The sequence below is a fragment of the Eleutherodactylus coqui genome, chromosome 3 (assembly GCF_035609145.1).
Source record: "Eleutherodactylus coqui strain aEleCoq1 chromosome 3, aEleCoq1.hap1, whole genome shotgun sequence".
Classification (NCBI taxonomy): Eukaryota; Metazoa; Chordata; class Amphibia; order Anura; family Eleutherodactylidae; genus Eleutherodactylus; species Eleutherodactylus coqui.
Genome location: NC_089839.1, coordinates 155,043,050 through 155,069,998, shown reverse-complemented (window position 1 = coordinate 155,069,998; position 26,949 = coordinate 155,043,050). Strand labels below are relative to the sequence as shown.

General features: G+C 42.3%; 1 protein-coding gene across 1 annotated transcript in view; it reads left to right on the top strand.

The window, feature by feature from the left end:
- Positions 1-7,113: 7,113 nt before the first annotated feature.
- The window catches only part of LOC136621140 (arf-GAP with dual PH domain-containing protein 1-like), a 32,101-nt gene continuing 12,265 nt past the window's right edge, over positions 7,114-26,949 (top strand). The window contains exons 1-6 of the mRNA XM_066596399.1: positions 7,114-7,404; positions 12,181-12,311; positions 18,238-18,329; positions 22,117-22,199; positions 23,091-23,203; positions 24,961-25,107. Coding sequence (XP_066452496.1) covers positions 7,314-7,404; positions 12,181-12,311; positions 18,238-18,329; positions 22,117-22,199; positions 23,091-23,203; positions 24,961-25,107 — 657 coding nt within the window. The 5' untranslated portion in view covers positions 7,114-7,313. The remainder of the gene's footprint in view (positions 7,405-12,180; positions 12,312-18,237; positions 18,330-22,116; positions 22,200-23,090; positions 23,204-24,960; positions 25,108-26,949) is intronic.

Here is a 26,949-nt window from a genome sequence, read left to right as displayed (position 1 = left end):
AGCGCTCCCCAAGGCAGCATAGGAGAGCATCCTAGGTGACACATACCTGCCCTCCAGCACCTTGCCGGTCACCGTCTCACAATATATATATATATATATATATATATATATATATATATATATATACACACACACGCACACAAGGGCACTTCTGCATTTTTATACACATTTTTATACTTACCTGCATCCAATGTGGTCCTACTGGCAGGTGTACTGGCTGCCCTTAGTCCTTCTTGGGCCCCTGATGTCTCCCAGGCCTGCAGCCATGAACAGAGGAAGGCCCGGCGAGGGTAGGTCAGTGCTGACCAGGCTCTCACCCTGTAGCTGCTCCTCCTCAGCGTCGCTCTCATGTTCTCTGCAGTCTTCTTCCCTCCTCCGCGGCCATTGTCAGTCTGCTATCGGCACTACTCAATTACTGTCTGCACTAGACAGTACAAGCCGATAGAAGATCGCCTACTGACAGCAGCACAGAGGTGAGGGAACTTACTGCACAGCCGGCGGGCCAAAGAAAATGAGGCGGCGGGCCTTGTGTTTGACACCTGTGGTTTAGTATGTGCCTAACTATGCAAATGGCAACGTCCCTACCTGCTGCCCCCAGGTCTTTTGCAGTCATTCAAAGGATTTTTCACTACCTGCCGCCTCAAGAATCTGGTGTATTAGACAAACCATGCAGCCATTAACAACTTATAGCTAGTGAACACTTAATTCATGAACAAGCTGCACGGACCTGCATAAACCAGCAGGTTGTTGGCTGCATCGCTGCTATCCAGATAAGCCTTTAGGCCGATTTAGCCATCTTTTGAGCGATAATCAATGCATGTAAACGTGCCTATCTTTCACTTTTCTGCCGAACAATGATTTTCAGTTCAGCATGAAATCCATCATTCAGCAGAACAGCTGATAAGACAGACCGCACGCTGTGTTCTGCCCGGGGAGTGCTGATAACATTGTCTCAGCTGTCAGCCCCACCAGCAGAACAAAGGGAATGTATTCAGTGAACATAGGGTGGTCTGTTCTCTGAATACAGCTCCCGGCGGCTCACACGCTACTAATTGGTACTAATAGGCATTAGTATCAAGTAGTAGTTTATGCAAAATGATTGCTCAAAAGCCATTTTTTGAGCGATCATCTTTGAGTGTAAATGCACCTTTACTGCTGGCATTACCGGCAAGATTGTGTAGTCATTGTTTGCCACGGATGCGCAGGCTTTGAATGCATGCGGCTACTGCAGCACAGCAACACAGCTTTAAACTGGCTTCACATGACCGGGTTGGATCCTGTAGTGGAATCCATCTGTAAAGCCGTCGGGCGACCCGGCATACCTGTGGTTTCTGTATTACATACTAGCTGATATACCCGGCTTTGCCCGAGTTAATTTAGTACTGGTGTTTATCTGGTGTTCACACGGAAAATCTTATGAAGTCGTGCTTACTTTAGAGATACTGAGGAAAAACATATGTTCACCATTTTGCATAGTTCTCTGCGTTACCCAGGAAACACCACGTGGAGGTAACCATGCGACGTTTCCTTCATATAAAATGACATCAGGAAGTGAGAGAATTAGATTACGTACATAAAATTTGGACACTAATTCTTTTGCGCTTAGAATTGAATAATCGAGTTGGGACCTATTAACTTTTCATATTTATGACACAATCAATGCTTGTGCCAAATTTCATGTTTCTATGACATTGGGAAGTGAGAGATTTGGATTATGTATGTAAAATTTGGACGAGAATTCTTTTGCGCATAGAATTGAATAATCGAGTTGGGACCCATTAGCTTTCCCTATTTATGACATAATCAATGCTCGTGCCAAATTTCCTGTTTCTATGACACCGGAAAGTGAGAAAATTAGATTCCGTACGTAAAATTTGGACGCTAATTCTTTTGCGCATAGAATTGAATAATGGAGTTGGGACCCATTAGCTTTTCCTATTTATGACATAATCAATGCTCGTGCCAAATATCCCGTTTCTATGACACCGGAAAGTGAAAAAATTACATTCCGCACGTAAAATTTGGACGCTAATTCTTTTGCGCAGAGAATCGAATAATCGAGTTGGGACCCATTAGCTTTTCCTATTTATGACATAATCAATGCTCGTGCCAAATTTCCCGTTTCTATGACACCGGAAAGTGAGAAAATTAGATTCCGTACGTAAAATTTGGACGCTAATTCTTTTGCGCATAGAATTTAATAATGGAGTTGGGACCCATTAGCTTTTACTATTTATGACATAATCAATGCTTGTGCCAAATTTCCTGTTTCTATGACACTGGAAAGTGAAGAAATTACATTCCGCACGTAAAATTTCGACGCCAATTCTTTTGCGCTAGAATTGAATAATGGAGTTGGGACCTATTAACTTTTCCTATTTATGACATAATCAATGCTCGTGCCAAATTTCCTGTTTCTATGACACCAGAAAGTGAGAAAATTAGATTCCGTACGTAAAATTTGGACGCTAATTCTTTTGCGCATAGAATTGAATAATCGAGTTGGGACCCATTAGCTTTTCCTATTTATGACATAATCAATGCTCGTGCCAAATTTCCTGTTTCTATGACACCGGAAAGTGAGAAAATTACATTCCGCACGTAAAATTTTGACGCCAATTCTTTTGCGCTAGAATTGAATAATCGAGTTGGGACCCATTCGCTTTTCCTATTAATGACATAATCAATGCTCATGCCAAATTTCACGTTTCTCTGACACCGGAAAGTGAGAAAATTACATTCCGCACGTAAAATTTGGATGCTAATTCTTTTGCGCATAGAATTGAATAATCGAGTTGGGACCCATTAGCTTTTCCTTTTTATGACATAATCAATGCTCGTGCCAAATTTCACGTTTCTATGACATTGGGAAGTGAGAGATTTAGATTATGTACGTAAAATTTTGACGCCAATTCTTTTGCACATAGAATTGAACAATCGAGTTGGGACCTATTAACTTTTCCTATGTATGACATAATCAATGCTCGTGCCAAATTTCCCGTTTCTATGACATTGGGAAGTGAGAGATTTAGATTATGTACGTTAAATTTCGACGCCAATTCTTTTGCGCTAGAATTGAATAATCGAGTTGGGACCCAATTTTATTTTCCTATTTTGGAGAAAATCTATGCTTGCGCCAAATTTCATGTTTCTACGACATTGGGAAGTTGGGGAACTTTTGGCGAGTCAGTCAGTAAGTGAGTCAGTGAGTCAGTGAGGGCTTTTAGCTTTATATATAAGGACTAGCGTACCCGTCGCGCGTTGCCGCGAAGACATACATACATACATACATACATACATACATTCGTTTTTATATATCTAGATAAAAACCAATCACAGTGCAGCTTTCAAGTTACCTCAGTGGTATAATATATAACAACCAATCACAGCGCAGCTTTCATGTTACCTCAGCAGTATAATATATAACAACCAATCACAGCACAGCTTTCATGTTACCTCAGCAGGATAATATATAGCAACCAATCACAGCACAGCTTTCATGTTACCTCAGCAGTATAAGAAATAGCAACCAATCAGAGCACAGATTTCATTTTACCTCAGCAGTATAAGAAATTGCAACCAATCACAGCACAGCTTTCATTTTACCTCAGCATTCTCAATATCCAGCCATTGTCTTGCGAAATGTTCGGCGGATGCATCATTTTGTAGTTGAACACGCTTGCTCGTAATGCCTTTTGCTTTTGTGCTTGAGATGGAAATCAAACGATCTTTGTCTGGGGGGCATAACTGTCGACGATGCTCGCAGGATAGTTGTACTATGCCAGTAATCTTCCCAGGAGTGTACTCAACAACTTCCCAAAGTTTCATGGCGATTAGATGAATGGTGTAGTAACGCAAAAAGGACAGACAGACATACATTCCTTTTTATATAAATAGATGACATCAGGAAGTGAGAGAATTAGATTCCGTATGTAAAATTTGGACGCTAATTATTTTGCGCTTAGAATCGAATAATTGACTTGCGACCCATTAACTTTTCCTATTTATGAGATAATCAACGCTTGTGCCAAATTTCAAGTTTCTATGACATTGGGAAGTGAGAAAATTATATTCCGTACGTAAAATTTGGACGCTAATTCTTTGGCGCTTAGAATTGAATAATCGAGTTGGGACCCATTAGCTTTTCCTATTTATGACATAATCAATGCTCATGCCAAATTTCAAGTTTCTATGACATTGGGAAGCGAGAAAATTAGATTCCGTACGTAAAATTTGGACGCTAATTCTTTGGCGCTTAGAATTGAATAATCGAGTTGGGACCCATTAACTTTACCTATTTATGACATAATCAATGCTTGTGCCAAATTTCAAGTTTCTATGACATTGGGAAGTGAGAAAATTAGATTCCGTACGTAAAATTTGGATGCTAATTCTTTTGCGCTTAGAATCGAATAATCGAGTTGGGACCCATTATCTTTTCCTATTTATGACATAATCAATGCTCCTGCCAAATTTCATGTTTCTACGACATCGGGAAGTAAGAGAATTAGTGGCAGTAGTCAAACGATCTACGTGGAGGGGGGGTGCAACTGTCGACGACGCTCGCATGTGCGCCATTTATCGTAGGATAGTTTTACTATGCCTATAATCTTCCCAGGAGTGTACTCAACAACTTCCCAAAGTTTCATGGCGATCGGATGAATGGTGTAGTAGCGCATAAAGGACAAACAGACAGACAGACAGACACGCAGACATACATTCAATTTTATATATATAGATGACCACAGTGGATCGCCATTGTTCATGTGCAGTACAGATTTTCTTTTCAATATTTGTATTTCCCACATCATTGTTTAGTGAAGGGTACCTGCAGTCTATGCACAATGTTAATTGCATATGGACTGTGGATCGGATAGCCGCCATTGACTTCAATGGAGACCGTCCGCAGAAAAATAGAGCATGCTGCGATTTTTTTTTCTCCGCTAGTGGAATACACAATTTGTATTCGCCAGTGTGAGCGATATACCGAAAGTACATACCATTCAATGCGTGTGATTTGCTGTTGATTATCCGTGCAGATGCCCATTGCGGATTCTGCTATAGGAATCCGGTCGCATGAAGCCAGCCTTAGGTTACGCTAAACATTGTAAAACGCCTCCATTGATTTCAATGAGACTCCTCAGACTAGAGTTCAAATGCAGTTTTTCTATCAACATATTTTTAGAGCGCTGCCTCTTCTATTTTCGGCCATTCAAGCGTTTTGTAAATGCTACAGTGAAGGAAATAAGTATTTGATCCGTTGCTGATTTTGTAAATTTGCCCACTCTCAAAGACATGAACAGTCTATAATTTTTAGGGTAGGTTAATTTTAATAGTGAAAGATAGAATATCTCCAAAAAATCCAGAAAATCACATTGTCTAAATTATATATATTTATTTGCATTTTGCACAGAGAAATAAGTATTTGATCCCTTTGGCACACAAGACTTAATACTTGGTGGCCAAACCCTTGTTGCCAAGCACAGCAGTCAGACATTTTTTGTAGTTGATGATGAGGTTTGCGCACATGTCAGAAGGAATTTTGGTCCACTCCTCTTTGCAGATCATCTCTAAATCATTAAGATTTCAAGACTGTTGCTTGGCAACTTTGATCTTCAGCTCCCTCCATAAGTTTTCTATGGGATTAAGGTCTGGAGACTGGGTAGGCCACTCCATAACCTTAATGTGCTCTTGGCTGTATGTTTTGGGTTATTGTTGTGCTAGAAGACCCAGGCACGACCCATTTATAATGTCCTGGTGGAGGGAAGGAGGTTGTCACTCAGGATTTTACGGTACATGGCTCCATCCATTCTCCCATTGATGCGGTGAAGTAGTCCCGTGCCCTTAGCAGAGAAACACCCCAAAAACATAATGTTTCCAGCTCCATGCTTGACAGTGGGGATGGTGTTCTTTGGGTCATAGGCAGCATTTTTCTTCCTCCAAACACGGCGAGTTAAGTTAATGCCAAAGAGCTCAATTTGTGTCTCATCTGACCACAGCACCTTCTCCCAGTCACTCTCAGAATCATCCAAACTTCAGAGGGGCCTGCACATGTGCCTTCTTGAGCAGGGGAACCTTGTGGGCACTGCAGGATTTTAATCCATTACAGCGTAAAGTGTTACCAATGGTTTTCTTTGTGACTGTGGTTCCAGCTGCCTTGAGATCATTAACCAGTTCCCCCCGTGTAGTTTTAAGCTGATCTCTCAGCTTCCTCCTGATGAAGGATACCCCATGAGGTGAGATTTTGCATGGAGCTCCAAATCGATGCCAATTGACAGTCATTTTGTGTGTCTTCCATTTTCTTCTACTGCACCAACAGTTGTCTCCTTCTCACCCAGCGTCTTACTTATGGTTTTGTAGCCCATTCTAGCCCTGTGCAGGTCTATGATCTTGTGCCTGACATTCTCAGAAAGCTCTTTGGTCTTGCCCATGTTGTAGAGGTTAGAGTCTGGTGGATTAATTGAGTCTGTGGACAGGAGTCTCTTATACAGCTGTCTTTAATGCAGGTAACGAGTTGATTAGGAGCGTCTAACTGGTCTGGAGGAGCCTGAACTCTTAATAGTCGGTAAGGGATCAAATACCTATTTCTCTGTGCAAAATGCAAATAAATATATATAATTTAGACAATGTGATTTTCTGGATTTTTTTGGGGGGGATATTCCATCTCTCACTGTTAAAATTAACCTACCCTAAAAATTATAGACTGTTCATTTCATTGACAGTGGGCAAACTTACAAAATCAGCAAGGGATCAAATACTTATTTCCTTCACTATATGTGTTGCCCATTGAAATCAATGGGGAGCATTTTTAGCTCTGACGAATGCTATGTACAATGTTTTACTGCGTTTTTGAACACCACTTTCTATGCTACCAGGAGGGAAACTGAAAGTGGTGACGTCATCGGCTTTCTTTTGCCTGCGTTATTACTGCGCTAAAAGTTTAGAGAAATGTTTCACTTTGTAGCTGTGAGAGCAGTGTCTATGTGCAAGTCCTGGCGGATACTGTGTGGCCTCCTTTGAGTATCTTGTGAGACTGAAATGTTGAAAAACAGGTTTACTAATTAAAAAAATCCCTCCCCCTTTGCAACAGTCTGTATAAGAGGTTGGATCTTGTACAGAGTACTACCGTAGTCGCCTCGCCCTGTGAGGACATAGGCTTGTTTGCGGGGCTGTAGATGCTGGCACCTGGACACAGCTAGACTTGGTTGCAAGTCTACTTGGGCACCTGGACAGTGCATAGCTGACAGATCCAGCCCAGAAAAGTCTCCATGTCACAGAGTGTCCGTGTAATCTGAACGATACCTTATATTAGAATGTCTGGGGAACAGGATTGGAACAAGAAGTCGGTCAGAATTTTGTCAAGAAAGGAAGGAAATACAAAATGTGCTGACTGCGGAGAGCCAGGTGAGAGAAATGGAGAGAAGAGGCAGGTGGGCTGAACACAGTAAAAAAAGCACACAAGGAAATAATGGGAGGGAAAAATGCAGAATAAATTCCAAGTTAATTCTCAGTGCACGTCTGTATTGTCTGTGTTTTGTACTTTCGCAATGTCTTGCAGCTTTGTTAGCTTAGCGCAGGTTTTAGCCATGAAGTGCAAACAATGGGGACAACAAAAGGCTAATAAATACCCGTCTCTTATGGACTGTAGTCCGTATAGCCTCTTAATAACCTATTCTGACTTTTTGCATCATTAGGGAATAACATTAAAATTCCACATAGGTGCTCGGTCTTAGCCATGAGAACTGTAGCCAAAGGGGAAGGAGCAGTAAATTATTGTCCTTGCCCAACCCAGCTAAACGTTCAGTAGTAGCCTGAATCAGTGATTTCCTTATTGTACATGATTAGAGCTAATAGGAAGCTGCTGCAATATTGCTCAACATCCTGCTACATTACCCCAGTATTGTAAATGCTTACATTTCCGTAATGCAGATGCAGAATAGAAAAATGGGTGGAGCAAAACCCATGTGGTGGGCGTGGCCTAAAGAAAAGGCAAGGGCTGTATGGATTTGAATTGTACAAGTTATTCTGGAGGTGCTACCGAACAGATACTGCGTCACCCAAGTGGGTGAACGAAGAGACAAAAAACTGGTGAGACGGAAATACACGTTTCGGTGTGAGACCCCTTCATCAGTTCAGCTGGATCACATACATTCATGGACCTGATGAATTTGAGGTCTCAACTGCCATCAAAGAGTACCGGGATATTGGTGGAGAGTGCAGGGGACAGGACTGGAGAAGGTTTCACAAATCTGTGAAATTTGTGAAAACGTCTTCATTCCTGACCCTCCACCGACAGTCTCCTACTCTTCCCTATAGTTGGGACCTCACCTTTATCAGGCCCCTTACTGTATGCAATCCAGCTGAACTGATCAAGAGTTCTCGTCCTGAAAATTGTATTTTAATGCTAGTTGTCTATATCACCAAATAAAGGAGAAGTTGAACCTTATTGTTCTAGTAATTTGATTGCTTCTGGAGCAATGCACAGAGCCACCAGTTTTTTGTGTCTCAATTTCTGTTATTCAGCTTTGTCTGAGCGCTGTAGAACTATTTTCATGATTTTTTTTTTTTGTGGAGGGAGGTTTTAATATATGTCCAAATGTACAGCCTGGAGCAGTTTTACAGATTTGTGAATGAGCCATTATGAGCCAACCATACATGCTCCTCTGGGAAATTTGTATATGCAAATAGGGAGGTGGTATAATGCATCTGCAGCCTATTAGAAAGTAGCATATCTACAAGTCAATGTCATTCAAGTCTGACATTTGTTTAGCAAGCCTTGTAACAATGACTGGGAATATAAGCCAAAGTCTTCTCCAGAAAGAAAAGATGACCATGTGCAGACAGAGTGTTTTAGGATCTTTGCCCCTCATAAGCACACAGTAGGTTGCTAGTTTGGCTAAATGAGAGGCCTATGATGTGGGTCATGGAAGGTATAGTTCCTCCATAGGGAGAGCCCCCTAGAAGGTGTGAGGAGACTTATGAGACCATTCATACATACACTCTGGGAAATTTGTATATACAAATATGAAAATCATACATTGCCCCTGTAGCGCCACCTGTTAGAAAGTAGCATACCTACAAGTCAATGCCTGACTTTTTAAGAGACCATCTTACAATGACTAGGAATATAAGCCAACGTCTTCTCCAGAAGGAAAAGATAACCATGTGCAGACAGAGTGTTTCAAAGTTTTTGCCCCTCATCAGTGTACAGTGGGTTGCTTGAGATGCCTATGATGTGGGTCAGGAAGGGTATATTTTACATAGTAACATGCTGAAAAAAGACAAATGTCCACCCACACCCCCACTCCTTGTTGATCCAGAGGAAGGTAAGAAAAAGCCAATGAGGCAGAAGCCAATTTATTCCATTTTGGGGGGGAAAATTCCTTCCCGACTCCATAATGGCATTCAGAATAATCCCTGGATCAACATTTAATGTTTCAACATTTGGAGTTTCTACCTGACTCCAAGACTGGCTGTCGGAAGATACCCGAATCAACAACCCTTCTAACTATTTAATGCTTATATCCTGTAATATCCTAGCACTCTAGAAACGCATCTAGTCCCCTCTTAAACTCCTCTATTGATGTTGCCATCACCACATCCTCAGGCAGAGAGTTCCACAGTCTCACTGCTCTTACAGTAAAGAACCCCCTTCTATGTTGGTGATGAAAACGGCTTTCTTCTAGACGTAGAGAATGTCCTCTTGTTACCGTCACAGTCCTGGATAAGAACAGATCATGGGAGAGATCCTTGTATTGTCCCCTAATGTATTTATACATAGTTATTTGGTCGCCCCTTAACAGTCTTTTTTCCAGGATAAATAATCCCAATTTTGATAGCCTCTCTGGATATTCCAGTCCTCCCATTCTGTTTATTAATTTAGTTGTCCTTCTTTGAACCCCTTCAAGTACTGCAACATCCTTCCTGAGCACCGATGTCCAGAACTGTACACAGTATTCTATGTGAGACCTGACAAGTGCCTTATATAGTAGAAGAATAATGTTCTAGTCCCTCGCCTCTTCACCTCTTTTAATGCACCCCAAAACTTTATTTGCCTTTGCAGCAGCTGACTGGCATTGACTGCTCTAGTTAAGTCTACAGTCAACTAATAACCCCAGGTCTTTTTCCATCTCAATTTTCCCCAGCAGTACCCCATTTAGTGTAGTTATCAATGTATTTATATTGAACTTCATTTGCCATTTTTCTTCCCAAGCCCCCAGTTTATCTAGGTCCATTTGCAGCTGTTCATTGTCCTCCTTAATAAGAGTTCCTAGTAGGTGTGAAGAAACCTATAATGGCCCATTTAGACACAACGATTATCTCTCAAACAATAATCGTTGTGTCATTTACAGCGCAAGATGATCCCTCAAACGTTGAGCGATCACCTTGCGCTCCGAGTGGAGGATGCAAAAGACAAGCAGGGTGTCCCCGCTTGTCTTATGCATTCAGCTGTTCCCGGCTCGGAGTGCCCAGCTGTTATACAGTCGAGCGCTCCGAGTGGAGGAGCGTGGCCTCCCCGCTTGTCTTCTGCATCCAGCTGTTCTCTGCTCGGAGCGCCTGGCTGTTATACAACCGAGAAATCCGAGCAGGGTATGGAAAACAGAGCTGGACCGCTCTGTTCTTCATACCTCACCTGTCATCAGGCTGCGGGATACAGCTAAAACAATAGTATCAGCTATATCCCGCTATGAATCCCTGATAAGGCTCTGAAAGACAACGATGAGTGATGGCTTAACGAAAACTGCAGGATGTCAGTGCAGTTACACACAACGATTATTGCTCAAAAGATGGCTTTTGAGCGAATTTTGAGCGATAATTGTTGTGTCTAAATGGGGCTTTAGGTCATGCATGCTCAAATTTGATTATGCAGATACGGAGATGGAAGAATGCCTCTACAACACCACCTATTAGAAGGTAGCATTTCAACAAATCAATGAGATAAGGGAAGGAGACAGCAGCAAACCAAAAGGAATACCACCTCTGTGGGTGAGCAGAGTGTAATTTTGTGCTGCTTCACAAACGATCCAGACTTCAGTGGACCAAAGATGGTAATCCAAAATGAATCAGAAAGCAGCACAGCGGGAAAAAGTCTTTACGCTGTCATCTTGTGAATAAAATCCTTGTTTTTAATGGAACATCAGAGAATAAAACATGGCAGAGTACGACGTTTCGGCTGACATAGCGGCCTTTGTCAAGCCGCTGTGTCAGCCAAAACGTCGTACTCTGCCATGTTTTATTCTTCAATAAATCAATGTCTGACCTTTTAACAGGTCTTCTAATAATGGAGCTCTACGGCCTTATTCACACATGCATATTTTTATGGCCATATTTTATATTCATTGTGTATGGTAGGCATGGGCAGTTGCTTGTTGTTTTTTTCCCCAATATATTTGTATTTTATTCAGTTTTTACTTTTTTTACATCTATGTCCCATCTGGATATATTCACACTTTCTTTTTTGTCTTCTTACTTTGTAGTTTTCTACTTTAGCTGCAGCATCCATAGTATATATATGTAGACTAGAGTTCATCCTGCAAAAAACAAGCCCCTATATAGCTCTGTCGAAGGAAAAATAAAAATGTTATGGCTCTTGGAATGCAGCAACACAAAAACAAATCTTTTCCCCAATCCCCGTACAAAAAAAAAAATATACATTATATGTATATTAAATGATGCCACTAGAAAATACAACTTGTCCTGCAAAAAACCCAGCCCTCGTACGGTTAAGTTGATGGAAAACTTAAAAAGTAATGGCTGCTGTATTGGGATGATGAAAATATTGAAAAATAAAGTTGGTCGTTAAGGCATAAACTGGTTTGGCCACTAAGGGGTTAAAGAAGCAGGGGAAAAAAACACACTACATTGTGAATCTAGATATTTCATGCATTCAGTATGACGTCGGCCTCTTGGGTTATTATGTTTCTACAAAATAATATGAATGAAAACGTGGAGGAAACCCAGTGGACCAACATAGGGCTTAACGGACATGACACTGGCGCAGTACTGATATAATAATGATAATACCATATAAATCCAGCCAAGGCCAGACATGTTTTTTATGGCAGTATAAGCTCTTTATTTCTGTTGTAATTGTGGAGGAGGACTAATATGCCCACTTTTGTATCCATGCAACATCCAGAAACACAGCCTTCACTGACCATCTTGTATTTTTTATTTAAGACCCTCAATGGGCCTCCTATACTCTGGGGGTCTTTGTGTGTGTGACCTGTTGTGGCATTCACCGGAATCTCCCTGAAATCAGTAAAGTGAAGTCTTTGACTATGGCCAAATGGGAAGAAGACCAGATTCAGGTAATGGAACCCTTTCTTCTTTCATACCATGTACAAATCATTTCCTTATACTTTATTATAAACCATGATATTCAATATATTGTTTTCCTCTCATCACTGGGGACCTAAAGATAATAAAGCCCATTTATCACATTACATTATGATATAAAGTACATTTACAACCTACAAAAATAAAACTAGGTAAAAGCTTCTGCTTATCCCATTGAAGTGAAAAAGGAAATCTCAGGCTGAGATAATCATATTACGGAGAATGAAGTGGCTGAATTGGATTACTGGATATATCCCCCTCTTAACGTAGACATATTCACTATTACACCCCACTATGGCAAATATGAATATAATAACTTTTTATATATTTTGATTAACTTTATCATCTGAAAGAAACAGACTTTTGACTGTTTTTGAAATATACTTTGTAAAGTATTAAAAACTTTTATGCATGCCTGATGTATAACAAAAGTTAGAACCGAAGGTCAAAAGTTTGAAGTAAAATAAGCGGCTTGAGACATATTTGTAGTGAGTAAAGCTTGTTGATAAAAGAGATTAGCGGCATTATGCAGCATATTTTAGAGGGCAATAGTTTAGGAGATAAGTAACAATAAAGAGAACTAAATACATGCGGCATAAAAATCACAGCTTTTTACCGACGTAGGGAACTGCATTTTTGTGTTTTTGCACGCATATGGCTGCGCATGAACAACTTATTTTAAGCACACTGTCCTACACTGGCTCCCTGTTTGTTTGTTTTTTTAATGCTTCTTCTTATGTTTCCTAGCTGCAAGCGGAAAAAATGCCGTAATACGCGATGTAATTCTGTATGTACTGCGTTCTTAACGCACCCATAGAAAACAATAGGGCTGTTCACACTGTAAGCAGGTAATGGGTGAGGTTGTGGATGGAGTATATCTCCCTCCCAGGCTCTCAGTGTGGACATGGTGGAGATCCAGTCCATAGCTTCACCCTGGCTCTCAACTCAGCTATAGGCACTAACCCCCTTACTGGAGCATAAAAGACTGCAGCTCCAGGGAGTCAGTGTCTGTCAAGCTGAGGAGGGAGCAACACCTCAGGCCTTAGTCAGACGGGCGTTTTTTCGCACGATTTGCGGATCGCATGACGGATGCGCATCCGCAAATCGCGTGACCGGGGCCCAAAAATCTGCTCCTAGCCGCGTTTCATTAGAAACGGGCCGGAGCTGTCCAGCGCATTGCATTCAATGGAGCCGGCAATACAGCCGGCTCCATTGAAAGCAATGCGCTGCGGGCGAGTGTGGGATGAATTGTCGGGAAGGGCTTAAATATATAAGCCCTTACCTGCAATTCATCCAGAAATGTGTTAAAATAAAAAAAATATATATACTCACCTTGTCCCGGCAGCGGGAGTTCAGCGCGGCCGGCCTGCAGTGGGTGTGAAGGGGGTGTGAGTCAGGCCTGCCCCTGATTGTCTCAGCTGCCGCCGGCCCCATTGAGCGCATATAGAGAAGAGAACAGGAATCGCAGATCGCAGATAGGTGCGATCTGCGATTTCTGTTCTATAATTTATCGGACGAGCGCATAAAAAGCGCTCATGTGTCCGATACCATTGCAAAGCAATGGTTTTAAAAAATCGCCGGACGCATGCGCATGCGCAAATCGGGCGAAAAAACGCCCGTCTGACTAAGGCCTCACTGTGTGGACCTGAGCACCCTGCGTGGTGCCCCTGTTATTTTGAGAAGGACTTCTCTATTTTGCTTTGGCTTTGTTTGGACTTTACTTTATAATAAAACTGAGCAAGTTTTATTTACCTGCTGATCCAGTGTGTCTTTGCCGCCCCACCCCCTGGAGGACTTTCTGACAACACGTCATCAATACGTGGTAAAATAGAATATGCTGCGTTCTTTTTTTAAGGCCCATTTACACTGAAAGACAATCGCTCAAACGACAGTTTGAGTGACAGTTTTGAGCAATCATCTTTGCATAACTAACTTTAAGTAGCTAATTAGCTACTTAAGAGTCACCGAGACAGTATATTCCTTCAGTTAAATTTATAGAACTAATCACTAAAGAAGAAATGTAATTAAAACTACTAACTTTATTGAAAATTCTTAAAAACCTATTAATGGACAGACTGAGACATATATTTTTCAAAAATGAGGGGGGGGGGGGATTTATTGATAGCCAGAAAATTCCCCCACCCCGAAAAAGAGAAGAAACCTGTTCTCTTTGATTGTACTATTGTTCCAAACGCAGTGTGTCAATATACCTTATTAGTGTTTGTACTGCAGGTGGAGACACCCCCTAGTTGTTAATTCAGTAAGATCAGCAGATCGGGAAGGTTATTCCCTTTTTAAAAATTATCTAAGAGCCTCTTTGCGGTCTCACAGATTGATAATATTCACAAAAAGGAGTTAAGATAGTATGTGATGATTACTAAATATCTACACTTTCAGATACATTCCAAAATGCACCTCTTTAATACTTCATTGGCCCTATATATGATATCACAAAACGGGGAAACTGGTGCATAATATTGACCCCTCTATGTCCACAGATACGGCCCACTGAACCAGTGTGACCCAGAATTAGGAAATGAAGGTGTGCTGGATAGAATATAAAACACTCCTGATGATTCCCTTAAATGAGATGTAGCAGTGGAAAGGACGGGGTTAATTATAAGCAGGACCGCTATAGCAGGCACACATATAGTCCTTTTAGTATTCTACATATGTTGCCCCATAGCCCAAACACAGTGCTAACAATATATTGTAAAGTGTCTGTTTGGGGGTCCAGTGCACAAGGAGGTAAAGTTTCCCTATGTATGTAAATGTGAAGCCAGCGCGCTATCAGTCAATCAGCTTCCCCGATATCATGCCAGGTATTCCATTTCTTGCAGTGAATAGGTTTTGATTAGAGATGAGTGAGTATACTCGCTAAAGGCAATTGCTCGAGCGAGCATTGCCTTTAGCGAGTACCTGCCCGTTCGAGACTGAAGGTTCGGGTGCCGGCGGCGGGCAGGGAGCTGCAGGGGAGAGCGGGGAGGAACGGAGGGGAGATCTCTCTCTCCCTCTCTCCCCCCCCCCCCCCCCGCTCCCTCCTGCTGACAGCCGCTACTCACCGCTCCCCCGCGCCGGCGCCCGAACCTTCAGTATCGAGCGGGCAGGTACTCGCTAAAGGCAATGCTCGCTCGACTCTAGTTTTAATGCATAAGTTCACCCAAATTTCTAAATGGAACTCCCTGCTAACTATTCTGGCATTAATTGCCTTAATAGGAGATGGCTGACTGGGCATCTTTGTAGGCGCCTAACGAGAGGTATCGGGCAGCCGGCGATGTAATTGTGTATGTACTGCGTTCTTAACGCACCGCTAGAAAACAATAGGACTGTTCAGACTTAAAGGGGTTGTCCCGCGCCGAAACGGGTTTTTTTTTTTCAATAGCCCCCCCCCCCGTTCGGCGCGAGACAAACCCAATGCAGGGGTAAAAAAAAAAAAGTCCAGTACTTACCCGAATCCCCGTGCTCCCGCGACTTCTTACTTACCTTAGTAAGATGGCCGCCGGGATCTTCACCCACGATGCACCGCGGGTCTTCTCCCATGGTGCACCGTGGGCTCTGTGCGCTCCATTGCCGATTCCAGCCTCCTGATTGGCTGGAATCGGCACACGTGACGGGGCGGAGCTACAAGGAGCAGCTCTCCGGCACGAGCGACCCCATTCGGAAGGGAGAAGACCGGACTGCGCAAGCGCGTCTAATCGGGCGATTAGACGCTGAAATTAGACGGCACCATGGAGACGAGGACGCCAGCAACGGAACAGGTAAGTGAATAACTTCTGTATGGCTCATAATTAATGCACAATGTACATTACAAAGTGCATTAATATGGCCATACAGAAGTGTATAACCCCACTTGCTTTCGCGGGACAACCCCTTTAATACACGGTAAAATAGAATATGCTGCGTTCTCTTTTTTTAAGGCCCATTTACACTGAAAGATAATCGCTCAAATGACAGTTTGAGTGCAGTTTTGAGCAATCATCGTTGCATAACTAACTCTAAGTAGCTAATTAGCTACTTAAGAGTTAATGCAGGCAGAGCAGGATACAGTCGCGATAGCTCCAGAGACAAAGCAGCTGTTTTGTATATGCAAACAGCTGCATTGTTCTCAGAGCTTTCAGCTGGTGTCCTGCTGAGAACTGCCGTTGCTCCATTTTAGCGCAGATTTCGCTGCCTCAATAGATGTCTATGGATGCGAGCTATGCGTAGCCCATATGCAATTAACATTGTGTATAAGCAGCGGAAACACTCGCAACACGATAGCGAGATAGGTAGAAAAGCTGGAATGCTAGCTGGAGGGGAAAGAAATCTTTTTTCTGCGCAGACAATACGCTATGCATACACGTACATCCACGTGGAAAAACGCATGAATCCACGATCTTCCACAATTGTTTTCCGCAAAGAATCGCAGGTCTTCTGCTGCGGAAATCCACAGGTGCTTATGGAGTTGTTACTTAGACAATAGGCACATATAGAAAAGTGTTGCAGTTAGTCATATGTAAGTTTTACTAAGAGAAACAAAATCATATTCTCACAAATATAATACATTTTAGGCCTCCTGCACATGAGCAGATCAGACCCCGCTTGCGGAATTCCCGCAGTGGAGTTCGAACCGTTGTCCGGCCGGTGATTCCCATGTACCTTTCCACTGGTCTTCTCCTCTGCTGTGAATGTGCAGGCCGGCACACATGCGCAGTACAGAGGACGCCACGTCATTGCCATAATGATGATTGCAGCATGGCCACAGGAGGGACTGCTTCCATTGACTTCAATGGAAGCCGGCCATGCATAGCCCGCACAAAATTGCCGCATGCTTTGATTTCTCCCCCGCAAGCGGACAATTGCAATAGATTTCCACTCGTGGGCAGGAAATCGCGAATTCTTATAGCATGCTATGAGCTGCATTTGCAGCAGCAGAATCCGGTGGCGTAATCCCGCTCTGGATTTCGCAGTGCAAATCCGACCGTCTGCAGGAGACCTTAAGGGCTACCAAAAATAAAAAAAATGTTAAGCAGCAAGCTTTACAGACTAATAACAATAATCTTTATTTGTATAGCCCAACTTATTCCGCAGTGCTATCGAGGCACATGGGGAACACAAACAATATGAAGATTACAGAAAATACAAAAGTTACATGTGGTATTCAATTATTTGGAAACAAAGGGGGTGGGGGTGATATAGAAGGTACAGGGGCAGGCGGTGGAGCAAGGGGGAACACAGTAATGCGATGATAACATGTAATATACGGTTTTTAGGACACAAAAGGGGTGGGGATAGTACAGGAGGTATGGGGCAGGAAGGGTACATGATAGGCAAAAGTGGAAAGCCATAGTAAAAGGCAGGAGGCATATTGGGGAGCAGGGGGACTTGGCCAGCAGATTTGGTATGCCTCCCTTAAGAGGTGCGTTTTAAAGGCGCGTCTGAAGTTTCGTGCATCAGGAATTGTCTGGATGCCTTAAGGTAGAGCGTTCCAAAGGATTGGTGCTGCTCTAGAGAAGTCCTGTAGGCGAGCATATGAGCTTCGTATTAGAGGGGTGTTTACTCTGAGTGTGTTAGCAGAGCGGAGCATGCAGGATGGGTGATGTATGGACAGGAGGGAAGCGATGTACGGTGGAGCGGCGCCATGGAGAGATACTAAGGTCTCTTCATTAGAATCTACGGACTATAATGGGGTCAACTGGGCTTCCAGCATGTCAGCTAGTATTTTTCTGGATAGAATAGTGCAGGATTTTGTGCCCGTTCTACACCAGAGGCTCCAAATTAAGCCTTCAATGTAGATTTGCATTCTGCTCTGCTAGATCTGAAGATCACACTGCCCTCTTATAAGCAAAGTTATATAGTGATATTTCCTTCTAGAATTTTAACTCTTAGTTTTACTAACTTTCTCACTTGAACCTTTAGTTTCTTGACAGCCATGGCAATAATGCAGCTAAAGCTAAATATGAAGCTCATGTTCCCGTCTATTACTACAGACCCACATATGCGGACTGCCAGTAAGTACACCTATCAGGGACTTTTTCCATCTTTTCTTTTACTTATGTTAATGGGGTTTTCTGGAATTTTACTATTCGTGACCTATCCTCAGGACAGGTCATCAATAGTTGATCAGTGGGACCCCCAGTGAGGAGCTGATATTGCACCAGCTGTCAGTAGGGACAGAGACAGCAACTGACAGCTCCATACGCCTTGCAGTGACCTGGGTTGATAATTGCAGGCACAGCTCAGGTCATCAATAGTAAAGTCCTAGAAAAAAACCCTTAAACCTATAGTGTTGTGCCTGAAGATGCCAGCTTACAATGGACATGGTTATGTTGAATGTGAGTGTAATTGGTGTGTAGTTTTTTATTTATTTATTTACTTTGTCCAAGTTACATACGAAATTGATTGAAAAGTCTTCAATGGTGTCGATAAGAAAGAGCATTATGATCTTCATGGACTATTACTGCCACATTATTGGCCATACTGTTAAATGATGATTGCAGACTAATTTGCTTCAGTTCTACATTATGTATATGTTGATATCCAGCTTTAATCCTCCTAATGAGATGAATGTATGAACAATTCATTGATGGGATGTTCATCTTCTCCTTGCTGTTAGTTTGAGACCATTTGCTATGATGTGAACAAATTGTACAAAGCAAAGTAGCGCAGTTCTTCATAGCATCCAATCAGCTTCCAGCTATCCGTTTTTCTGAGAGTTAAAGAATTATTTCTTTTGGCAAGGAATGGGTTAGTATAGAAAATAAGGCATACTCGCTGCTCAGAAGCCTCCATCACACCAGAGTAGAAGCCCTAGTTGCTGCTGCTCTGTTACCAGAAGAAGCTGCAGCGGTTACGTGATGTTCATCATACAGATGACTGCTCAGCCAATCACTGGCTTCAGTGATCACCTGCCATTGCTGAAGCCAATAATTGGCTACACGGTCACTTGTACAATGAATGGCATGTGACTGCTGCAGCCTCTTCTGGAACAGGAGCAGCGGGGATCGGGTTTTTTTACTCTGGAAGGACCTCTGAGCAGCGGTCAGAATAGTTTTCTTCCCCCTTATTCTGACCCATTTCCTACCCAGAGAATTTTTTAACTCTTGGAAAAGTCCTTAAAATGAAAATTGCAACCACTCTACTCTTCTTTTTACTGATTTTGATAATTCTCTCTGACTATGGCTTTTAAAGGGCTTTTGCCAAGTTAGAGGGGATAACTTTTTGATTAGTAGGAGTTCAACTGCTGTTACCCTATTAATCCCGAGAATGTGGGTGCTGAAGGTCCTTGCATGAATGAAGCACTGCTGCTCCATTAATTTCAATGGGAGCGCCCGAGCTTGCCAAGCGCTTGTGCTGTGTAGTTTCCATTGTTCTCATTGAAATTAGTGGAGTGGCAGTTGTGCCTGCGGGGACTTTCTGGAACCCATTCTTGGGATCAGTGGAGGTCCCAGTGGACCAACCCCAATGGACATAAAGTTATTCCCTGTCTTGCGGATAGGGAATAAGTTTATAACTTAGCACAACCCTTTGGAAAGAAAGCTTATTGATTATGCTTCAGTATTTATCTTGGTTGTTAGTGGTAGCTGCAGTTACAAACACTATTGTGGTTTTTTTAATTTTAATGTTTTAATTAAAATTTTTAATTTTTTTAAAGTAAAGGCGCACTTAGACACAACGATTATCGCTTTTGAGCGATAATTGTTGTGTCTAAATGGGCCCATCTTTCAGTTTTCTGGCGAAGGACTTTAAGTTTTTAGTTCTGCTTACAAAAAAAAACATCCTTCAGCAGAACAGCTGATAAGCCCGACAGCAGGTTGTGTCTGCTGTCCATGGTGCTGAATTCTCCACGGGGAGCCTGTGGCTGAACAGTGGAGCTAATTACAGAGCTCGGACCTCCTGCTGAGTTCCGCAACAGCTGCTAGAAGCTCATTTGCATGCAAATGAAGCTAATAAAGTACTAATAGCAATTAGTGCCTATTAGTACTTTATGCAAAACGATCTCTGATCTTTCAATCTTTTGAAAGATATCTGTGTGTGTAAATGGGCCTTTGTATAGGATGATATAACCTATGTATCCTCCTAGATAATACTAATATATAATTTATACAAATCATTTCCCCTCACCTATTCCCCTTCTGTGCTGCTTTCCACAGCTGTAAAGATTGGTGTATGCTTAACTATCTCAAGTAGGTATTAATGGCATTTTATACCTGCAGATTTGGGAAAAATCATATAGGTTTACATCTATATGATAAAAAGGACCTTCGTCATCTTTGGGCTATTGATTTAGTCTGCATGCCTCTGTTATTTGGGTACTTTGGTGGTATGAAATACACATGAAGTATATGCCAATGTTTGGCCACTGCATAGTAGTAATGTGGTGTTTTATTGCACTGTCTGACACTGTTGTTGAGCACTTTGCTAGTAATAGTTAGGTATACATTGTATAGCACTCTTATTTTCTATACCTATATAGTGATACTGTTTTCAAGGGGTGAATAGCATTGTTAGCACCTAAAGGGGTTGTCCAGTTATAAACTATATAGTTTATATAGCAGGATAGGTAATCAATAATAGAACAATGGTTGTCCATTTCCAGGGACTCCCACCAATCAGATGTTCCCTGGATCTATGTGCTTGTGCTCAGGATGCAGAAAAGCTCTGTTCCCACTGCAGTGGCCATACTGGATACTGCAGGCCCAGCTTGCATTGAACTGAATGGGAACTTGGTCTTCAATACCAAGACTAGCCACTGCAGTGGGAACAGAGCTTTGTGCTTCCTGTAGAAATAAGCTCATTGTATGACTCAGCATACAACTGATTGTTAGGTGTTTGCCACTCAAGAACCCACCAATCTACTATTGATGGCCTGCCCTGCTGATGGGCCATTAAGGGGTTATAACTGGCCTATTAATAGCACTAATATTTTTCTGAGCTACTTTTTTTTTTTTTTTGTACAACACTCCCTTTTAGTGCGCTTGTTGTGTTTACATTCCTTGTTTGCTTCAGAGATCCCAAGCAGTGAAAAGATAAGAACTTTAATAACTCATGATTTCCATATTATAGTGCATATGTCAAAATCAAGACCTGCGGGCTGGATGCGTCCTGCCCCGTTATTTTATATGGCCCGCAAGATCTGTAAGCAGAAGAGCCTCTTCTGGATCAGAGAGTCCTGAGTTGTGCCAGGAAAACTCTCTGGGTCACTGTGGACTTTTTTGCGGCTTGCCACTGGGTACCAGGATTGCAGCTGTGGCTACACTTTGACATTTGGAGCATGCAAACTGAGTGCTGTAGTTCTTACTACAGCCTTCAGAGCCTTTGGTGTGCATACCCACTGAGCCTATTCTGCAGTACAGCGCTGCTTGCCGGGGCTGAGACCCTCAGACAGCTTGTACATCCCGCCTAGTCCTCTCTACCATACTGCAGAGGATAGTCTGTTCCTACCTGCCTGTCCATATCCTGTGAGCCTGCTGCCGGATTGGAGAGGAAATTATATTAAACTGCTGACTAAGGAATTTTTTTGGAAACTTTCACCAGGTTCTGCCAACTCCCATAATTTTTCCTTTTCTCTGACTACTTGGCAGTTAGAGTCAAGTGTTTGTGTTGGGAGACTTGTGCCCCATTTTTTCTGGACTCTCATCTGTCTGTTCTCCCCTTCATTTTTAATATATCCTTTAAATTATAATATTCCAATAATAAATGGCCCTTTGAAGGCAACAATAATGCGGCCCCTGTTATATTACATTCTTTTGCATAGTTAACTATTTAAATGTTCTTCTCAATCTCTGTTGTTTACAGTGTCTTGCGAGAACAGTGGATCCGGGCTAAGTATGAACGCCAACAGTTTATGAAAAAAGAAGGTTCTGATGGCCTTCCTGGTGGTAAGGAGGCAGGTTTATAACACAGCATCTTATTATCAGCATTTATTTATATTATAACATACACAAGAAAACTTTTTTCCCCATAGTTCACTATTCGTAGAGCAGGAACTCTTCTGTTGCATAGCTTTCAGAATCTTTTGCGTTTCATCAGGGCCACTCTGGGGATTTTTAAAATGCATTCATGATCTTGCTATGCCACCAGTATATATAAGTGAACTAATGTTACTTTGGTTAGTTATTTCTTTCTGTCTTTTCCCTCAGATGGTCATGTGATTTCAATACTGACCAGCTCAGATCTGCTTGGAGATATGGATTAATATTCTAGTCCAATTCTCAGTCAGTCTGTTGCTGTTACACAGATCTACCACTACAGCTGCCTGCACAGACACTCCTATCACAGTAACTGATGATGATCACATAGCTCCCGTCATACAGTTATAGTAGAGGAGATCACAGCTCATCCTCCTGACTGTATACTTATGGTGTGTAGCCTATATAGGTGAATACAGAAGGTAATGATAATTATTATAATTAAACTGCCCCTGCAAGCAGAATGGTATAACATTAGCTAATGCTGTGCTGATAAGCATCAGACAGGGGTTGCACTTCATGGAAGTAACAGGAATACATAGAAGAGACCTCCAGAGTGTGACACAATCAAGTGAGGGGAGCAAGGATGGAAAAATGTGTTTTCGCCAGAGTGGCCCTTTAAAACGTAAACATTTTCCAATGGATAAAGAGTGCTTTGAAAAATATATTTGTCTAGGTTGACCGAACATAATCCTTGGTAAAATAAAAAGTGGAATAATAATAATTAATGGAATCACTTCTGTCTGTGGCACACGGTGTATACATCCCACTAGATGTTAGAAGTAACAACTGTCATTTCAGGGGTGAAGGAAGGAATCTTATTCAAGAGAGGAAGAGATAATGGACAGTATTTGGCAAGGAAGTTTGTCCTGACAGAGATGGATGGCACTTTGAAATATTTCATAAAGCCTGATGTAAGTATCATTGGGAAGGGGATTAGATAAATGTCCTATTATGGACCTATATCTCACACATATAAGTCAGTGGAGGCGACGTGCTCTAAAGGGGTTGTAGCAGAATATCAAGTATAACTTGCTGATCAGATGGATTGCCGCTCTGGAACTTGGCATTCCAATTGAGCATGAATGGAACACTAGTCTGCTTCCGTGACCAGTGCTCCATTCAGTCTCCTCCTAACTGTGGGGATTTCACTAACACATAGTGAGGAGGATGAGGGAAAAGGAACCCCTGTTCTTGAGATCAACCCCACCGATCAGCAAATCAAAGTACTAACGTCCAGTTGTCTATGAGTGAGTTACATGCTCCTCCCCTGAGCATATGACGGTGACATCATCACAGGTCCTTCATCCCAGCCACGATTTCACCTCAGTAAGCAGCTGAATCACCAGAACTCTGAGCTCTGCCCCTGATCACATAAGGGTGACGTCATCACAGGTCCTTCAATATTTTAACCAACTCCAACCATCATCACAGGTCCTTCAGTGAGTTACATGTGATGAGGTCATTTACTATATTATAAAAGGCACATTGGGCCACCATAAACGCTGGTACAATAAATAATACTAATAACTAGTTATTCCCTCTCCACTGGTTGGGATTTCCTTCTATGAGCAGGAACCTAGAATCCTGTTTTTGGTGACATTTTGCCATTCTTGTATTACAGGATGATCATTCATGTGATGGGCTGGCTTGTATTACTACATAGCACCTGGGTGGTTGCAGCTTCTCCTGGCAAGATCAGCCAGGTGCCAGCGGTGGGCGATCTGCTGTTTGTACTGGGTGCCGCATTTTGAAAGGAGTTAACTGTGATGAGACAACGATTTTAAGTGTTCTGATTGGTAGCGCACATCAGTAACAACAAGCCGAAAGGGTTGTTTAGTCTTACGTAAATTAAGAGTAATGACTGTATAATGAGGCATTACTCAACTTTCACTCTGTGGCATTACTAGAAAGTGTAGCTAAGCTTGAATATATTGCACCCGATCCTACCATCAGTCATTTAAGCTGAGCACATATACATCCGATGGAGGTTTGTGACGGATGCCATACAGTGGTATCTGTCACCTATAGGGATCCATTGTAAAAAAAAAACAAAAAAAAAAACATATAGCACATGACTGCGGTAGCCCTCTATACAGGAAAGCGTAGTCTGCTGTGATTTTTCTTATAGATTTGGAAAATGGTATGCCAATACTTACCGGTCATTAGTAGGTCAGGTGAATGGGAGGCCTATGGAAACCTTAGCGTATACGCCGGGAGCACAGATGCAGTGTGCATTTAGCCTAAAGGTGCTTTAACACCTTTGCTGGGGATTCCATTTTTCAGCTCAGTTTGGGTAGTAGGAAAAGGGAATAACTGCAGCTGAATGGATCAGTCTCTTGACAGAACTGAATATTGCCAGGTGGACCACATTGACCCCATGGGGTCTGCTTGCTTTCTGCCCAGTTTTGGGGCAGAAGAAAAAAGTACTGTATGTAGTGCTCTTTCTTCCAATATTTTCAGCCAGATCTGTGACAGAACCTCATGCCAGAGGCTCCAACGCAGATGTGAAACAGTGTGTTTCTGCTCTTGTAGGTCTCTTCTTCAGTCTTTCTCCAGTAGTTTATTATAGTATGCAGTGGCAGCGGTTACTTTGTGTCTAATCTTATAATTTCTGTAAATGTGCATTAGATCATCCTATTACTTTTCAACTCCTACCATCCTATTTCAGGCAAAAGAACCCAAGGCTGTAATTAAAATTGATAGTATTAATGCCACCTTTCAGCCAGAGAAGATGAAACACAGCAATGGTTTACAGATCACATATGTCAAAGACAACAGAGCAAGAAATGTATTTGTCTACCACAATGATGGGCAGGTGAAGTAAAGCAGAACTGTTGCTTGTATAGTAGTGGTCCCAGTAGGGGGCAGTGTAAATACAAGAATCCCATATATGTGTTTTGTTTTTCCTTTTATTATATAAATTTAGAGGAACTTAGAGTATACTCATTTTTGAACGCAAACATCTACATAAATGTTCATTGACCTTGTAAATACACTACGTTTTGTAATACATTAAGAATTGTAACTGAACTTCTGTACAGTTACAATTCTGCAGGTTTAGGACCTGAAATATTACAATATCTCTTGCGGATTAGAACTCTGTTGATCTGCATAAATAAATATACTATAGAAAGAAATGCACTAACATGTCTCAGTAAGGCTCTTATGAGTGTTCTTAATAAAACTAGGGCCAGGCTCAAATGACCGGATAGGATTCCGAACGTGGGAGGTCCGCAGCAGATTCCTGCTGTGAGCCAGGCCGGTGACCCTGTGTACGGCACTAACCTGTATTGCGGATGACCGCGGAGGCTTGCAGGCGGTCATGCACAATACAGGTTTTTTGTTTTTTCTTTTTGTATTTCCCGTGCCGTCACTTAGTGATGACGCGGGTACCCGCAGCCCAAGCACAGTGTTACTTGCATATGGGCTATGGGTCTGATGGCCAAGCAGAGTCTGTGGCAAGATAGGGCATTCTGCGATTTTTCTTCCGCTAATGGAATACGTAATTCGTATCTGCGAGTGTGAAGGAAAAATTGAAAATACATGCCTTTCAATGCCTGCATTTTGACGCGGAAAATCCGTGCGAACGGCTATCGCAGATTCCACAATTAAAATCTGTTCGAATGAGACACCCCTGAGAAGCACTGATTCTTAGCTGATCCCTCAAGAAGTCCCCCCTTCCCCCATTCCAAACAGGTAGTAGTCAAATCACAAGTTTCTGCAGTCATTAATATTACAGCTTTCTGTTTCATTGACTAGTCCTACAGAATAGAGTGCCATGTTTTGCACAGAGGTCAACTTTAATGAGGTTGACTGGTTTGGAGAATTGCTAGTAGAGGCAGATCCCTAGTCTTGAATGTCCACCAATAATCCGGAGTGGAACGCGTCCACCAATAACTCTGCATTTCCACACATTACATGGCCATATTACATTTCAATTGCCACTATGTAATTCCTCATTTACCCTGTGGTGGGACTGCAGGGGAATTAAACACTTGCTACCAGGTTTCCCTGCAGACTATTTTCAGGAGACACTTATCATTTTTAGCTCAAACCAGTTTGGACTACAGGCCCATTTAGACCCAACGATTCTCGCTCAAAATTCGCTCAAAGCCGTCTTTTGAGTGAGAATCGCTGGATCTAAATGCACGAACATTGTGCAGTTTTCGTTAACGATTCGTTCATCGTTGTCTTTCAGCTTGCTGAAAAACAACGATGAGCAGCAACAATGAGTCTTATGAGTGCCGCGCATTTGTTTCAGTTGGTATCCCACTCGGAGACCACAGCAGAAGTATACAGAAGACAAGTGGTCCAGCTGTGTTCTGCATACCCCGTTCGGAGCGCTCAGCTGTATAACAGCTGTGCACTCCGTGAACACAGAAGGAGTATGCAAAGACAGCGTTCCAGCTATGTTCTGCATACCCCAGTCAGAGCGGTCAGCTGTATACCAGCTGAGCGCTCTGTGAACACAGCAGGAGTATGAGGAAGACATTGCTCCAGCTGTGTTCTGTATACCAACTGAGCACTCTGTGAACACAGCAGGAGTATGCAGAAGACAGCACTCCATCTGTGTTCTGCATACCAAGCTCGGAGCGCTCAGCTGTATACCAGCTGAGCGCTCCGTGAACAAAGCGGGAGTATGCAGAAGACAGCGCTT